Below are 19186 nucleotides of genomic sequence, written 5' to 3'. Positions count from 1 at the left end.
CTGGATTACAGAATTCTTGACCCCAGAGTATTATTTATCCATCTCAAACGTCCTCAAAAACTGCATTATGAGAAGGTCATGATTTAATGCTAATGATTTAACTTGTCTGGGTTTTCTTCTTATATGGTTGTTTTTCCAATAAAATACTTAATTCCTCCTGAGTTTTATACATGAGTTGATAAGTTCAAAAAGTTTTAATGGAAAATATCTAAAATTAGTCCACTAAAAATCATGACAGTAGATCAAATTTTGGCTGCATCTTTAAACCAAAATGTGAAGATAATATATACACAATTGTGTATACATTCATGAATCTTCAGTAGACTTAGAAAAACAAGTAATTTCCAAAAAGATATATTCTAGTATAATTTGCATCACATCATATTATAATAAAATTGTGTGCTGTTATTCAATTCTTTATACTTGAAGTGGGACTATTACAAAAGAGGCTGGGAATTAAGTAATGAAACACCTAAACTGTATTTTAGTCGAAGCCTATATTTAAATATCATAACTGTAATATACTTTCTAAATAATGAATATAAGGGGGCAAACAGAATAGGAACAAGCTAAACGCAAAACCTTATTCCTGACAACTGAATAAATCCAAGAATCTCCTAACTTACGTTGCAATTTTTGTGACCTAAATTTCTCATATAACCTGGGAAGCCTCTTAATTTAAGGCTTATCATTCTGAAATCTTGTCCCATCGGAAGTTCAATCAAAACACAACAGCTAATATGACTTCACTGTCGTTTTCTGACTTAACACCACCCCATTTGAATTCCTTCATTTCCCCTCTCTTAGGTCAGACAAACCACACTAAAAAGCTTTGTCCTCAGTTTTAGATTTTTCATGATTCAACTTGCTCTACCTACTGGATTTTGTTATCATATTGTGTTAACTGTGCCTGTCTACATAATATACTTAGCTCCACAAACATTTTGCTATGTTACTCTTATCCTTGAAATTCCCTGACTGTTCATAGCTTCTCTACTTTGCATTTATTTATTCTTCACTGTGTTTTGATGCTTAAAGGGAAGTGTTAGCTGTTAACAGTAAATTAGGACATTTTACAATTATTTTCTCAGCTGTCTCAATGAATAACTTGTCTCACAAACCAACAACAGAGGAAAAAACAAGAAAAACTCAATCCCTTAGATTTTGAAGATGGTAGAAGCAGGGGGAAGCAAAGATTTCTCCTGGTTATCTTAATGTTTTTGAGCACTCTTTTAAAGTTTCTTAAGACCTTTGGAACAATTGCCTTCACAATGTGACTACTGCAAAGAACAGTAGGGCAGTGATTTAAGGAGTTTGCATAATATCAATAGGAGTTAATGAATACCATCTGGATGTAGATATCTATTTTCTCACTGGCAACTACTCTACTTTGATAAGAGGAAAAAACGCTGCATAGCAGACTTGGGTTCTCAAAGCATTCTTCAAAATTATACTGTTTGTCATACAGAAACAGAAAATTATTATAGGCAAAGATAATGTTATTTGTCACTACATTAACAGACAGATTTTCACAAAGGGCAACTAAGTTCAATGAAAGTACCTTTGGGTAGACAAGTGGGTTCTAGTTACCACCTAAGCTGCACAAACTGTGGATGCTATTGCAATTTAAATCAACTCCCAGTAGCAAAAATGCCCCCAGCAAAATAGTGGATGTTCAGGACCAAAGTTGGACAATTTAGGCCATTCCTTCAGAAGTCAGTGAACTTTTGTTATCAATGCCCTTGTTCAAGGAAAGCTTTATGTGAAGAAGGTGACCTTGCAAGTTACCTTAGCCTCAAGGATTGCAAAAGTAAATTCACCAAGAGCAAAGCAAACAGTCAGGCCTTGCTACCATAGGTTTAAGCCTGTAATCTTTAAGAATAGCACAGCTTAAACTGATTTCCTAATTTGGCAGTTGCATCTGACACTCAAGAGGCTGAACCACCCCACATCAGAATTACCACACTTTAAGCTGTGTGTGTCAGGAATCAGCAGCACAGGCATTAGTACATTACAACTGGGTCACTATCAAATGCATGAAGTATTTAAAACAACATGTCTTTCCCAAGTCTGATTCAGAACTAAGGAATTATAAACAAGTTCAGAAATTCACTGCAATACTAGGAAGCAAGACAGTCAAAGGAATGTTCATTCCTTTAATTAAGAAGGTTTTGCCATCATCAAGCAAATCACTTCTGATGCTAAGAAATTTCTTAATATACTTAAAAATAAAGAACAAAATTAAACAAATGCAATAATTAGTATTACTTGTAATTGTTGAGTCATTTTTATATCCTATTTATATCCCATCTGAATCCTAGGATGTTACAGAAACCCTGTAAACGTTACGTGTGTCAGACCTCCTATACCTGATATCACTGGGTATAGCACAGATGTGGAACAGAAAAGGCCTAAGAAAGGATAGCTCCAAATGTCAGGTAGAAAACTTTTAAGAGGCTTAGTTAGACAAATAACTACCCTTCAGGTGAACCCAAATTGAGATGTAATGACTGAAGAACTTGACAGAAATCAGCTGACAGTCAAATATTACAGTGAGGATGCCTAAAGCCATAGAAAAGAAAACAAAGCTACCAATAAAAACGTAAAGGCATTTTGTCTTGATCTGCCACTACCCAGAGGATACTTAGTAAAGGCCCATTCATGTTTCGATTATTTCCAGAGTCAAGAGAACTATAAAAATATTTGAAATCAATTCTGCTACAGTGAGTATATTTAGGAGTTCATCTCCAAACTCACCAAAGAGATGGGATGTGTTTTCAACTTCGTCCATGGTATCTGCAAGGAAAAACATTATTCTAAGGCAAAGTAAACATTAAAAATAGAGTAAAATCAAGCATTTGTTTAGAATGTGGTTAATTTATACAAATTATATTTGTAAGACAAATCCATAATATTACTTTCAAAATGCCAAGTTTATATAGAAAAAAAGTTATGCACACACATAAATTTAATTAAGTGTTAAAAACAAAACTTCAAAGTCTCCTTATCATTGGGCACAAAACAGAGGAATAAAATAGAATCTGTCTCTTTAATACTCAGTTGTCAAGCATCAGAAAAGCAACACTGTCTTCCACATTCTTTCCTTTAAAAGGAAAGGAAAACCACATTTGCTCTGTTGGTCTACAAGTAATTGGATGCCTAAAACAAAACATCAAGTCAACGGCATTCAGTAAAATCAAGACAATCTCCCATTAGAAGGGAAAAAAAAAGAAGAACAAAAAGAAAAAAAAGTCTAAAGAGGTGTTAAGGTCTGACCAATTGTAATTTCTGTCAGAAAAAAGCCATACTTCATTTCTACTCTCATATTAGTATAATCTAGGAGAGATGATATACACTGCTTCATTTCATAGAAACCACAAGGACCAAAAAGCAATGTCTACCAGATTTAGAGTGTTCCCACATTTCCCACAGACACCAGAATCCCTCAGAAAGATACTTTTGGACTAGGAAAGGAACAAGAGGAAAAGCAATAGAAAGAGAGAGGTAAAGAAAATAAATAACATAGAGAGAATAACAAATAATTATAGTACACTAATTACTATGGACAAATACAAGCTTTTATCTCTATTTCTATTTCAGAACATTATCACTGCTTACTTTCGTCATTTACACGCATAGTTCATGTCACCATATGAGAAATAAAAATGAGTAAAAAATAATTGCTGGCAATATCTTTGTTTTTCTCTAAAATTTTGTCAATCAATGAGATGAATTTTCTATTAACAAAGTTGCTTGAAAGTTTACAGAGAAGAAGCAGAAAAGAAAGATTTGGCTAACTACCATTCCAGCACAATAAAATACTCACCCTAATGGATGCTTTATTGCAAAACACCTTGTTAATAGCAAGCCATGTTGGAAGATCCAGCATATTCTGAAGGACCTCTTGATCCAGCTCTAAATTGGTGAGCTGACCTTCCCCTTTTAATGTGCTCAAGTTGATCTTGTCAGGTGACAGATTTTTGGTGAACCTAAAAACAAATGTGCACCTTCAGTAAATGCATATTCAGAGTTGTCCTATATATAGATGACAATTTGAAACAATGGTCTAAAGGTGAGGAAATCATCTTAGGTTCTTACATACAATTTTACTCTGAAAAGAAATGGTACCATGGAACTGCTTTCTTCCTCTGAATTTTTGTATCTCACTAACTCCATTTCCAAATACATAAACAAAATTAAATATGAGGTATCTTCTAATTTGTCTGTCATTCAGAATACAAAATCTTTTATTACAAGTATTTAACAATTTATTTTAAACTACACAAGTTGGAAGTCAATCTCATTTCACTCTTCAGTTTTTCAAGTGGAGACAAAAAGGATCCAAAACCTTTACAACTTATATTGACATTCTTAAAGCAACCAGGAATGGCTTAGAATTCACTCGAGTAACAAAAAGCTTCTGTTCATAAATAATATTTTTCTATATATATTTACACTAAAGTCTTGAAATTAAAAGTTCTGTTTACATTATTCACTAGATTTAATCATAGAATTTAATAACAAATTAGAAATATATACATACATATAGCAGCAAGATGTATACAAAACATTGGAAAACAACTTAGAAGGTCAATCTGATACACCAGAGCTAAAAGTATAACTATTTAAAAGAGTACATGTGCAATAAAGTTCATTATACTTCAGAGGCTCTCCAATTCACTGATATGAAAAATCTATGTGACTGTCAAACAGTTCACATCTTTGTGAGATAACATAACAAGAACCATGTGTATTCCACCCTCAAATCAACAGCTGTAGCATTATATCTACCACAGGCTGAAGAATAAAGTTTATATTTAACCAACGACACCTGCAACTTGCCATGGAAAATAGCTTCTGCTCATGAACTAGGTCTAATTTTAAAGATCAGGTAGTAGTATTGTTTGCATTACGCCTTGTGACTTTTCCCAGGGAAATCTCTGCATTCTGATATTCTGCAGGCAGAGAGAAAGGTTTTGTCTGTCCACAACAATGGAACATCGCCCTGAAGCAATGCCCCAGGAGATGTAATCCCAACACTTCCTTCCCATCGAAAAGACCAACTTCTAAATGAACTAGTAGGTCCTTATTGAATCAGATACTTGGGGGGGAGATGGTGAAAGATGGTGAAGAAGGCTGTTAGTCTTTCCCTCTTCACAACTTCCAAGTGTGGCTTGAAATATGGCAGGTATTTGCTCAGTCTAACTGCTTTACTGCATTCTTGTGATGGTAAACTTTGGAAATGCATTAATCTCGCCTGACAAAATGCAAGGCATACATACAAAATGCTTACAAGGCATAAATTATCCCAAAGGAATGAGTTTTGATTCACAAGTAATAATATTAATAATTTCTTTACTAAAAATATATTAAGGCTATTGACAAATACATTTTCTTTCACAGCTAATAGACATCTATTAGACATCTCCATTCAGAAACATTATAAGAGGAATACAGGACTTAAAATGAAATAATATTCTGTTTACCCTTCTTTGTTCCTTTTAACATGTAATAAGAGCTGAATAACTTGTCTCAGTAAAATATCCATCAATAATTACAAAATATAAAGTCACTCATCTCTGAAATCACATTCACAAGTCTCATCTGACTCAGCTAATTCAAATTCCTAGAATAAAAGCAGCAGCCACTTATGTTTTCCATCACATCATAGTATTTCTCACTCTCAACTTTCACAAATTGGTATTGTCATATTTATATAGTAAACGCCCAAACATTCTGCCATTACACACAGACTTCTGAGACTGATGGTCTGTGGAAAAAGTCTCTGTCAGGGTTCCCTGATGCTCTGCCACACCAGAAATGCCACTCAACTTGGAGATAGGTCTATATATCTTGGTTTCAACTTCAGACGTGTCACAGTGAAACTGAGAGTATCTACAGGAATGGGTTTCCAAACCTGATAGCAAGAAAGACACCAAAATACCATTAAGGAGGAGAACAGCAAAGCCAATTGTGAGTTATTTCTGACATTCTTCAAACAAACATAGGAGCTAGTACCTCCCAATAGGGAGGGGAAGGTCAGGAAAGCAATCTTAATAGGGAGCTTCATTTTTCCCCCATTTCTAACTTTTTTTTCTTCTGAGAGTGTTGCTTTAAGTTTGTTACCTTTTCTGCAGTTAGCAAAAGGAAAACTGCTCTGAATGCTGCTTCGTTCAGTACAGAGCAACATAAGAGTACAGAACAACACCTGTAAGAATATAACCTTCATTTCAAGCATCACAGAAAGAAACTCTTAACAGGTAAGCTGTGAGAATGCAATTTAGATGTAGGCACCTCTAGTACTAGATCTCTTCCTTCTGCTCCAGTGACTGGTATATGACTGGTGAGTGGACGCTGAGACTGTGGTATTTCCCCAAAATCCATAGTAACCTTGTAATATACAATAACCACATCTGCTTTGTCTATCTGCCTTGCCCAAAGCCAGTTTTCCACTGAGGATGCCAACAGTTTATGTTTCTGTGCCAGTTCACTCCTCCTTCTAAACTCAGTTGTTCCACAGAATACACTTTTGTTTGTCTGTTGGATATTTCCAGCACTTTAGAAAAATTTCATACTACTTGATACAATAATTGGAAAATGTTTTTGTTTTATACCGTGGCCCTTAACTTAAAAAATAAAAATCAAGAAGTTTGGGTAGCTAGTACTGCAAAACACAATGATTGGATAGCTAGAATTTACAAGAACTTAGACCTTCATCCATAAAATTAAGAGTCAGATGAAAGAAAGAACAGCATTTTGAATTGCAAATTTTTAAAAACAGCTGAGGGCAACCACAACTCCCCCAATGGTATTGTTCTAGGACCTCACAGTACATAAAACTAGGACATGCCCCACTGAGCCAGAGTACTTTGACTTTCATTTCTAGTGTGCCTCATATTCACACAACAGGGAGTCAGCAAGATGTACCACAGACACATCAATGTGCTTCTAGTGCAAGTAGTAGTGAACTTGTCACTAACTGGTATAATCATCACTGACAGTTTGTCACCCAGATAAAATCTGCAATTTAATATGTTAATAATATTAACTTTTATTATAAAATGTTAATTTTAGAAATTCTAACTATTTTGGTGTCAGAAATGTTTTCTCATATGTATTGCCAGGCAAAATCTAAGGAGAAGGCAGCATGGCTCTGAAGATTGACAAGCTATATCTAAAGAACTACTGTGTCACCTAATCAGTACTGTAATCTAGAATGCTGGAGCTTTGAGAAGTTCTTTGGCTATATACTTATGACCATTTTTATGTGAAGCAGAGAGGTACTTGCCACAAAGTTAAGGTAGAATCATGTAATTCTGAAAATGCAGTAATGACAAATCTTTGATCATGTCATGATGTTTCATTATTAGAAATCTTTGATCAGGGAAAATAATTTAAAAATTCTCTATGAGCTTTTCATATAACTACTCAGAATTAAGAGTGTCACCAACTTCATGATGATCTTAAAGGTCTTTTCCAACTGAAACAATTCTATGATTCTATGATATGCACACATTCTTGTTTCATGACTTGGCACAAAGTTTTCACTGTGGTATTCATTCCTTAGAATTAGTTAAGTACTTCTTAAAAACCAGACGAAACTGGGACCAGAGACCTCGAGAACATCTCATGAACTAATGGGTATTCCTTTCCTAGAGAACAGTCCAAGTGTTAATACTCACCACCAGGCACAAGAAATGACTAAAGGAGAACAGAGGAAAACAGGGAAAGAAGTGCAATCTTTCCATTACACTGTTCTGCTATGGCAGTGAGACATCACTGTTAATGAGGCAATACATACTTGTTTTGTTAATACTACAAGATATTCTAAGCAAAATTGTTTCCCTGGATTTAGTTTCAATTTCACACACTATCCTTTCCTTCTCAAATCATATTATTTGAGGTTGGAATCGCTATAACTGATAGTATGAATTTCAATACAGTTTTAATATTTAATTCTATAAAGCAGACTAATTATTTAAGATGTTTTACACTTTAAATGCAAGAATCCAGAAATAAAGACTTATCAATATCACAAGCAGCCTGACATAGCTCCCTTGGGTACGTATAAAAATACACACACACGCACTAAACATTACTATGCAGTTAGATAGATGGTTCAACTTTAGTTTACAGAGTATAGACTAAGAGTTTAGTGAAAAGCATAAGAGACTGCACAGTAACAGCACAGTAGTAAGAATCGTTAGTAGTAGTTTACAATTATTACATTTTCTCAGGACCACAGCAGTTTGGGGCAGGTGGGTCCTCTCTAAAACAATTAAAAATCTATATAGAAGATGCTGGGGCTTTTTTAGAGAGAATATCAGATGCCTTGTCAAGTTTGACAACAGAAACCCCAACTTTTGGATTTCATAGAGAAATAAGGGAAGTCTGGATCACATTTGGACACAGGTTTCTCAGCTGTTTTGCACATCTACTGAACACACAATCTCTTCCACCTGGCTCTACCATATGCTTCCCCTGCTTTTTAAATGTCATTCCTTCAGTGATTTGATTCTACTTGTATGCTCTAATCATGACAGACTATTAAATCATAATACGTGACACATTTTGCTTAACTTCCTGTTATGAATCAGGACTCCTTCAAAAGATGTATGGTTCAAAACATAACCAGCTCTAAGAAAGAAATGCACCGCCTATCAAGCACTGGCAACTGTATCAATAATAGAACAGCAGAAATGGAACAGAAAGATAACTGTTTTTTCTCTCGCTCCACCTGGCTGAACTATGTTATTAAATCACTATGGAACTCTGAGATTTCTGAAGCAAGAACAACAGTCTTTATTCAATTGACTTTCTGAGAAAGATAGTGGATTCCCATGGCTCTAGGTAACAGAGAGAAGGAGATCTACTACCATTCTGCTCAGTGTACCACTTCAAATTTGAATACTTAGTGTTTAAATAGAAGAGAAATGGAACTATTTCTTTGTCAAATCTGCCACAGAAATAAAGCATTGAAATCACCAGAGTGTGTACTGTTACAAACAAATTCCTCTCATTTTGTCTAAGACCATAAATCGAAGTGGATTTTCTGTAACTGTTTTGAGCTGAAAAAAATCTCACCAAACTAAACCAAAAAACACCAAACCAAAATCCCTCCCACTGTTAAATGAGAATAATTTTTAAAAGTCACAGCAAACAGGGTGCTGCAGGCAATAATTTCCTCTGTGGTATTTTCTTTCCTGTAACCAGAAGTAGTATCCGTGTCTCAGGAACAAAATATCACCTCCAAATACTAAGCTCAGGAGCATTGTTACATTTTTCCACATGGCACCACACCATTAGTTAACTTCAAAGTATCAAGACAATTAGATCTATTTGGATGACAGCAAGCCCTAGATGAGAAAAAGACAGACTTCCTAGATTAAAAAACAACTCCACATACACTAACATTAAATATAATGACATATAGAAGAGCTCTTAATAGCGTTCCCTTCTTGTTCCAGGTATGAGAGAAGAGAAAGAAAAGGACAAACTACAAACATACAGGATGAAAGACTTAGATAAAGAATGACAGACAGACTAATGACAGACTTTACAGATGCAACGAGTGATTGACCTGTATTGAAACAGTAAGGTACTAATGATATCTCTTGGCAACTGATATCTATAGGTGTTTAAAAAAAATCTTCCACCAAAAAGCATCACAAAAGTTGCTACAAAAACTAACTATATACTAAGGGCTTAAGGTTAGTAGAAATTGGTTAGAAGATCAACAATATCTTAGTATGTCCAAAGGATACACAGAAATCCAAAGGCATGAGTATATTTCGTGATGCCCTACAAAATGTTGGTGAACTGCAAGGTAACAGAAACCTTTGAGTGAATCCTGGCTCTCTTAGGGATGTTCTAATTTTAATGCAATGTGGTAAAGTAGTACTTCACTCAGTAAGAAACTATTAACTATGGCATATGTAAGATTTGAAGTAAATTACTTTCAGATCCACAGGCTGAGTTAAAATGTTTAAAAGTTGATAGGTAACACTGAATCAAGTCAGATTCATAAAGTCCACAGAAAGCTGACCTGGGGAACCCAAGACTTCGGCAAATGGTTCTGCAGCAACAGCTGATTCATCAATGATGCAAGCTAATAAACACTTGAAGATAGAATCCAGTATTTCCCATTAATTGTAAGTGAAATATGTATTTTTAGGAAATAAAGCTGGAAGGTAAGAGACAATCGATACAAAACTGCCTGGGATACATGAAGGTTAAAGTACTTCTATGTTTAAAAAATTAATTGTAAGTAGTATTAAACACCATCACAAAAGAAAATGGCATGCCCTCATCTTGGACACCAAATCCATTCCTGAAAATCTTCAAACTAGTTTAGAAACCAAGAGGATAATCAAAAACATTAATGATTAAGTAATAAAAGCTGCACAAAAAGTTAATTGGATGCTCATTTATCTTCATAAGAATAAAAACACTCACAAAACTAAAAAAGAACACATTTAAAGCCAGTAAAAGGAAATGCTCATTGCAGAACATTTTTAATAACCATGAAAATATCAGGATGAAAAACAGTATCAAAATCAAAAGCTTAAAAGAATTCAGAAAAATAAAAATTAAATTAAGGCACTTACGGTAGGTTTTATGCCTATAACACAGGATTAACCAGGCACACTGACACATACACACTTAAGTTCTTATTGTCACAGTGCATTAAGTTGAAAATAAACACTCGTGAGGATGTTTCGATATTTCTGGGGAAAAAAAAAACCCTCCCACAAACAATGGCACTCTCCTAGTCTGCACCAGAAGATAGCACTGTAAAATTGCACCTTCATTGCCAGTAGACAGTGAGTAACCTGTAGGCTGGTGCCCAGTAAACATAACTTTGGTGGTTCGAGAAGCTATTCTCTAGCTTTTATCCACAAGTCATCTGTATCAGCAATGTTGTATCCTGCCTCGATTCCCAAATACCACGCAGTTTTCCCCCAAAAAGCCCTTATCAGTAGATGAACTATGAGATCTACCATTCCCTCACTCTGCAAGCTACAGAGAATCACAGGGGAGTTCTAAATGGCAATACTAACTGCAGCAGCTACAGCTGTCATCAGGCTTTTCAAGCACATGCCTCACTCGCTGTGATACCTCACTGGCACCTTCTTACACCCTGTAGCACCATTTTATACAGGAGAAGGGTATCACCCCTTTACCCATAGGTAGTGTGTCCACCTCACATGAATACCTGCATACTCTGTTTAACCACACCTTGAATTTCTGCAGAGTTGTCAGGTGTGTATTTGGTTGCTAACTGAGAATCCTGCATGGCCTGCTCAATGTCCAGCATGGAGAGGACCTGCACAATCTGTTGTGCAGCATCTACCAAAGGTGCTCTCCAGACAATTCACTGGAGCAGGAAAGGGCACTCCCCCATTTGCATACCCAGCATGGACCTACTGCTCTCAGCTCGCCACAAGTAACAATTCACTAGACAAGTCCAAAACACCAGCTACAACCCTACAGCTTTAGGTGGGTCTTTTCAATCTACTATACAGGACCCAAACCACCCAACACTCATCAGGCATTTTGATTTATCACAGTTTAAAGATTTCCTTTCCCAGAAAAATCACTAACTAGGACCCTGACTCAACAACCAGCCCATGCTTGTGTAACACATCTAGTGCAGTGTCACACCATCCCCCTTATCTCTCCCATCCTAGGAGGTGGAGTGCTGAATAGTACATCTGCTTTGCTGATGTTTTCAAAATACTTGCTTCCATTTCATCACAAGACAGGACTTCAGCATGGACTCCCACACCAGCTGACATCCTAAAGACATCTTAGTACACTGTTAAGATCCATTCTGTACTTTCTCAAATACTGGTATCTCCACCAATTCTCTTAACAGTACATAAAGCTTTACTTAGTCAATTCTATAATACAGGAAATTAGGGGTTTTTTTCTATTTGGAAAAAGTGTATTAGTTGCTTTTTAGGTAGAGGCAGAACTGAAACAGCTGCTGTCATCAACAGCTATTATCTAATTATGTGTCATGCAGCAGATCTGCTCAGATATAGCCAAGCATTGTGCATAAATGAGGAGCTTACACAGCATGAATGATGATCATCTTGTAAGTAAAATATTGTTCAAGCAATTTCTCTTCCATTTATGATAAATCCTCACACAGACAAATATTAGCTTTTTGGTTTCATGTTTTTTTCACATTTCACTTACACAAGCACAAAAATTGTCAATATTATCAAACCCAAAAAACTTGTTTCAAGCATGACAATCCTATACGCTACAGACCTTAATGCACATGTTGTGTACTAGGTAACAAAGTCCTCAGTATGCTAAACTCTATGTGGCAAGGTATACGTAACTTCCACACTGCAGCCAGCAAAATAACATCTCACATTTTGAGAATTTGCTTATATTTGATAACTATTAAATCCCACTCAAAATACAACATTCTGTACCTAAGGCAAAAAAAAGAAGCATCATTTGATGCAAAATCATTTCAGAAATTTAAAATCAAGAAATAAAAGCGCAGTGTAAAAGCATGACAATACCTGCCTTTTGGAAACTGCATCATTTATTTATGTGTCATTAGTAAGTAACCTTTCTAAATGATCACAACAAAGCAAAATTTTTAAATAAGACATTAACTATAAGGACTAATTTATTTTTTTAAAAAAACACAGCTATTCTCTTACTTAAACTATGGAAAAAGCTGACCAATCCTTCAAATATCTATTAATACAGGGGTAATAAACATCAAGTTACAAAAAGAGATAAAGTAGGTGTAAATGATAAATGGCAAATGTCATTGCCCAAATGTCAAATGCCCAAAGATATTTAGAAACACCCAGAAGATTATATTTAGAAAATACACATAAAGCTATGTTTATGATGTGATTGCTGATCTACTTCACAAAATAATTTTGCAAATTTAAGACTTAACCCCAAATGAACCAAAACAAACAAAAAACCACACCCATAGCTGCACAGAAAACAATTATTTTTTTACAGAACTGTAAGTTACAAAAACAAACAGGATAGAAAACTCAATTAACACTTCATAGAGCTTGCTTCACTCCCAAATATATATAAATGCATACCACCTCTTACATTTACTCTACAAAGGTGGGAGAGGGGAAGTTACCTGAGGGCAAGGTATTCAGACAAAAGGCCCCTATTCCTGGTGAAAGCAAGTGGTCAGTTGCCATGGCTTCTGAGAAGCTTCTGGTACTCATTTTGGTAGTAAGGATATTCACAGCAAACCAATCTCCACCACAGCCAGCTGGGATCGCTGCAGGGAACGGGACACAGGGGACACACAAGGGATCAAGTTCAAAGGGAAAAAGGAGTGATACAATAATGTAAGAGAGTTTTGCTGAAGATAACTGCAGTTATAACAGTTTGTTACACATAATGACATTAGAGAACCAAAAAGGAGAGACTTCTGTAAAATGCTAGACTCCCATGACAATATCCCTTGCTCTCTGATACTATAATACTGCAGCCATGTTTAAATGAACAGTACATGGAGCGAATTTTAGTCATGCAGAAAAGGTCTATATAATACAGCAAAACAATTTCAGAGATACTCATTAAGTGTATTTCCTCAGATGCGGCAGAAGAGGTTTTTATTTCATTTTGAAATAGGAGACGTTCCAGTTTTGTTTACTCTAGTCCGATATTTCTCAACCCATGTTAGTTCTTCTGTGTCTCAACCTATTGAAAATTCACACTAAAGAAACAAGACTCTATAGACGTAAAGGAATGGGACTTCAGATTTGTTTTTGTGTTTGGGATGGTGATACAAAGATCTGCATACAATTGACATTCTGCTATTGCAGGCTATGGAATTTTAGCATATTAAGCTTCTCAAAAATTAAAAGTTGAATCTTTGACAAACCATGTGGCAATTAAAATTTTTTTGGTTAACTGTCTTCACTTTGAAAAGATACCTCAGCCTAAATATAATTAAGTTCTCCACTTTACTCCTTTTGAGTACAATAAAATCTAAGCATTTGGACAGTGCCCTAGGTAGGCAGTTTTGGGGGGATACTTGAACAAAGTTTAAGACATCTATCATGAAAGTGAATTACAGATACCTAGTTTTTTTTCAGGTCTCTAGATCCCCAGCAAAATGAGCAACTACCACATCAAAACTGTTCCAAATCAGCAACCACGTAACTTCCAGATTCCTGGGTAGCTACATCCCAAGGTTGGTTCCTTGGGAGTCAGGTAACAGGTGAAGCCAACTTCTCTGACAAAATAACAGTTCAGATATTTTCAAGCTAGATGGTAAGTTCCATGGCAGAGCTACCACAAAATCTGTGCTGGGGGCATTCTGCACACAAGGCTCATATCATCCATGCAGGGAAGACTGGAAGTACAAAAAAACATAGCCTGAGTTGAAGTTCGTTTCCTAACTTTCCTCTCCTGTTTCTTCTCATTAAAAGAGGAGAGAATGAAGAAATCTCTACCCTGGTTTAACACCAGCCCTACAGAGGTGTACAGAAGAACTTCTGCAGGAGCAACTGGATTGAGAATCCTGAGTTGCCCTGCAAGCAGTCAAAACCTAAATATGTCAAGTTACTACTTGTTAGCAAGTATTTTCAGGATTTGAAAAAAAAACTGAGAACATATCACTTCAGGTAAGCCTTTATAATTCCATTCATAATTTCATCGGAAAGTATCTAATCTCCTCTACCCAATCTGCTGGTAGAAGAAAGTAGAAAGTAAAAATACCCTTTAAGAAGCAACTCTCCGAAAGTTTAGTACATACTTTGATATTAGTAAAACACCAAGGCCTCAGCATGAGAAATGTCATTGTGTACTTTGTTTTGATTCTTACATACTCCATAATAACTTGAACATAAGACACAATTTTATTCCTCACAGGCTTTACTTAAATAACCTATTTCCTGAGAATGCTTCACATTAGCATATCAGCTACTTGAACACAAAGTAATCTTCAACATTATTTTCACTCCAAAACTTATTTCCCAGTAAAAATATTCTAAGAATCACTTAAAGATGATCATGTACTAAACAAGTAAAATGCTACTGAATAATTCCTGTGGATTCTACAATTGCATTTATTTTTATTGTCTATAAATAAGAGTTGGGGATTTCAACAAAGCTTCAGTAAAACTTTAATTGTACAAATAAAATGTCTGCAGAATGATCATCCAGCTTTATAATACATTTGCAAAAATAACGTAGAACAAACTGAAAACTAAAATTCAAACTCTATGGATTTATCAATCCAAATGGCACTGAAAGCCTAAGAGATCTTTCTGAGATGTAACACAAGTTTTAATATTAAATCTTATAAATGCAATTATTAATAATTCTGCCAACAAATACATTATTGCACATTTATTTCCAAAATATCTTTATAATTTCCTAAAGCACCACAGCAATTTCACTTCGGACATTTGGAAGACGCTGTTACAAAAGCTTAAAATGCAATACAATGCATTTCACTTTTCTCTTATTAGGAAAAAAGTGAAATTTTATTATTTTTATTGAAAAAAGTGTTTTTTGATTCCTTTATACTCATCAGAACACTACCAACACATTCACACAGACAAAACTGTTGGCGTGAAATCTCCACTTCAATAAAAGTATGGAATTTCAAACACAAGGGAATTTAAGAAATACAGGATTATAACGGAAATTTAAATTCTTCTTTCTCTTTGTTCTCTCCTGCTGTCTCATACAGTTCTGCTTTGCTACCTTTCCTTTTTCAGACCCATTTTTTTCTCTGGGTGCAACATTCAGGATGTAAATTGTGCTAAAGCTTTCCATAAGCATTCAGACTCCACACAGGTTCATTCAGAACAACGTAGACTGCATACATCTCCCTTATGTTTTGCAATTTTCCCAAATACTATACAAGCCAATAAAGTCAGTCACATAGAATTTGCTCTGTAAAATCTTCAGTACAAGCTGAGAGAGAAGCTGTTTTGTGATTATTCGACGAAAATAACACACTTCGTGTTCATTGTCTGGCTTAAAGAATTGGATAGTTTTCACAACACTGAAGTAACATGGAAATGGAATACACAAAATTGAAAATATGCAAAAATTCTTCTTCTTTTGCTACTAGTAAAAGTTTCAAAATTCATCCAAACAATTTTAGTTATTTGGTTTTGGACTAATAAAAGTATTTTACTGGTAGATTCTAAACGGAGTCACCTCAAATCTCTTGAGGTAGCAACAACCCTCACCCAACTGGTACAGAAGCAGGGTGATACACTGGTCAAACAGATCAATCACTGTTCATAGTAGGATCAGCTGAATCCTGATATTTTGATAAACAGTTTTTATAATTATTTTCCTAGTCTTTTTACAATGTTTTCCCAACTATAAGTAAAAAAAAAAAAAAAAGTCACAAAATTTACTGCATTTTTCTGTTGAAATCTTCATATAGTCACATTTATTCCTTCAGGTAGGCAAAAGCAAAGAAGGTCCAGGTTCACACAGAACATTAATAAATTACACAAACTCAAAACAGTTTGTGTTTCTGCCATATCAAACACTTTTAAACCTCTTACTGGGGTGTTTTTATTTGTGGAAGTAGAAAACAAGATTCAAAGAAAGAACATAAGTTCTTAACTTGAAGTATGGGCTACTATTGGTAAACCTAAAGAGTTAATATCTAATTGAGACAAAGACTTTCATATTCAGTGGGGCAACTAAACGCAGAGGTAAACTTTGCAAGCTTTTCTCCATGCTTCTTAGATGTATTTTGATAAACAAAACTCATTTTCACAGAAAGGTATGGATATTGCAGATACGTACACAGATGATTCAGTCAGACTGCTTATAAACTAGAAGAGGAATGTTGGTCGGTGAAACTAAAATCCAAAACAAAAACAATCCACATGCAAAAAACCCTGATATAAATCTGTGTAAGTATTACCCCATCTCTGCCAATATCTTGGATCCGAACAACTCAATGTTCAAACCCATATAGCAGAGATGATCCTCTTATAACCACAAATAGTGTAATAAGAAAACTAGCGTGAACTTACGTAGTGCAATCTAGAGCCCTCCTGGAAATCTCTAACACTATTGCTTTACACTCTTGTCTACAAAGTCTAACAGAGGAAAAAGAAGTAACACTGAGGGGTATTTGCTATTATCAGAGCAGAGCAGCGCACAGGAAATCTTGCAATAAAGGGTGCTGTTTGACAAGAAATCTCTCACTATGAAAACATGTAACAGTACATATGAAGATACATTAAATGTTTCAGTCCATTGGGGAAGACCTTGACTGTAAGAGGGAGTGATCCCAACACTACACAGAAGACTCCTAGCACAGTGTCTCATTTCTGTCTTTGTAAACGGTAACAATTTTATTCAGATACTTGTTTCATTTTAGGGCACATATTTTATGAAGTTAAGACACTGCACCATCCGCATTCACAAAACTCACATCAAATACAATAGGGAGCTGACAAAAATTCAAGTCTCCAAATGACAAGTTCATCTCTTCAGCTTAGCAGTTGGTATTTAGTTTCATATCCTACACAAAGCACCACACAATCTGAAGAGCAACAAAAAATGTATTTTGTTCCCTTCCCTCCTCATTTCCTTCCAGAGCCTTGCAGAACAACATGTTGAAAACCGAGTACACAGTTTATATTTTTAAAGTCTTTAAAAGACTGTGAGAAAGACAAAAACACATCTTCAGATCCTGACATGATACAGGTTTTTTACAAACTGAGAAAACAAGCTCTATCCCCTTCACTGTTCTTAAGCTGCAACACAGCAATAAGAAAAATCTTTTACAGAGGAAAAAAAAGTCATTTTGATACCAAACCTGTTCCAAAATGTTCTATCCTTCTCTTCTTGTTCTGAGGTCTTAGTGATTTATACATATGTTGAAATGTTCCCTAGCTAACAAATGGCAAATGATAAGGCTCCTTCACAACTCCACTGTCCATATCAGTTCATTTAGAAGCACTGTAAGATGCTAAATGGAAGCAACACTGCTGAATGATGTAATGCTTTTAAATTTGCATATACAATATCTAGACAGCAAGAAAGCTGAAAATTGCTAATGCAAGAGTAACAGATATTGCAGCAATTGTCACAGTAAATATTGCTAAAATGATGATGAGTTGGAGGAATTGGACAAGGTGAACTCCAGAGAGCCCTTTCAATCTCAAACACTCTGTGATTCTGTGATTTGTGGGGGAAAAAAAAAAAGGAAAGTACTTCTCTGTAACTGAAGGTCCAGGTTCCTACCTTCTATTTGTTTTTTTAAGTATGTCCTAGAATTGGCTTTGTTCAAATATGAAGAGAAATAAAATAATCAAAAATGAAAGTAAATAAAGATAACAGTGTCTTTTATTCCACTTTTCCTTTATCATATATGGACCTTTTCCTGTACATTCCAATCCCGACACTAAAACCTGCTTTGCTGGTGATGGCATACAGGCATCAGATTTGAGGCACTAAGAAAATTGCAGAACAGAAACCAATATAGTAACAGGGAAAAGTGAAAGTGTCCTTTGGTACTCTATTACAGGAACTTCTTTATATATTAGGCTTCACTGTTTTACTACAGTGTAGAGCCATTATTTATAAACCATAGTAAAGAAAACCCTGAAATAAATAGGAAAAATATCATTTGTACTGAAAAGACGAGCCTCTGAAATTTACAAAGCCACTAAATGTACAGGTGCTCGGGTCACGTGAATTCTGTTTTCCTGTGTAACCAACTTCTGCACCACTGAAGCACCAGTTCTGCAAGAAGAAAATATGTTATCTGATCTTCTGATTAATAACAGTCATAATTAATAAAGGGCTTAATAATAACACCGTCTTTATTTTAGGAAGCAAAAACACTCTTCTAATATCAACATAGTGTGGATCACGAGCCTCAACTTCAATTTGCAAATGTCAGAGTGTTACATGTATGTCAGGTTTTTTTTTAAATGATGAAGCTTGTCACAACCACTTGACTTAGTCTTGTTCACTAAGCACTATATCAAAAGACACAAGAAAGCAAATACAAATTTATCAACATTAAAAAGCATTTAATTCTAATCTATTCAGCTGTTTATTTGAAGAGCTAGACAAAACCATTTTTGTCTGGGCACATTTTAGACTTTAACCTGTAGCACAGATTTGAGTCCACCTCTTTCCATACAGCTTGCCAAAGAGCACTATAAAAAGTGAGCTGTAT

General features: G+C 35.3%; 1 protein-coding gene across 4 annotated transcripts in view; it reads right to left on the bottom strand.

Moving 5' to 3' along the window:
- Positions 1 to 19186, bottom strand: part of BLTP3B (bridge-like lipid transfer protein family member 3B) — a 57929-nt gene that overhangs the window by 36821 nt on the left and 1922 nt on the right. For 2 of the 4 annotated variants that reach the window (XM_062015027.1, XM_062015020.1), the window contains exons 2-4: positions 13136 to 13282; positions 3827 to 3989; positions 2758 to 2796 (exon numbers count right to left, since the gene is read on the bottom strand). In XM_062015027.1, coding sequence (XP_061871011.1) covers positions 2758 to 2796; positions 3827 to 3889 — 102 coding nt within the window. In that variant the 5' untranslated portion in view covers positions 3890 to 3989; positions 13136 to 13282. The remainder of the gene's footprint in view (positions 1 to 2757; positions 2797 to 3826; positions 3990 to 13135; positions 13283 to 19186) is intronic. The other 2 variants (XM_062015033.1, XM_062015012.1) reach the window with 1 other exon arrangement.

Source organism: Colius striatus, chromosome 1 (assembly GCF_028858725.1).
Source record: "Colius striatus isolate bColStr4 chromosome 1, bColStr4.1.hap1, whole genome shotgun sequence".
NCBI classification, from domain to species: Eukaryota; Metazoa; Chordata; class Aves; order Coliiformes; family Coliidae; genus Colius; species Colius striatus.
This window is presented reverse-complemented; position numbering and strand designations above follow the sequence as displayed.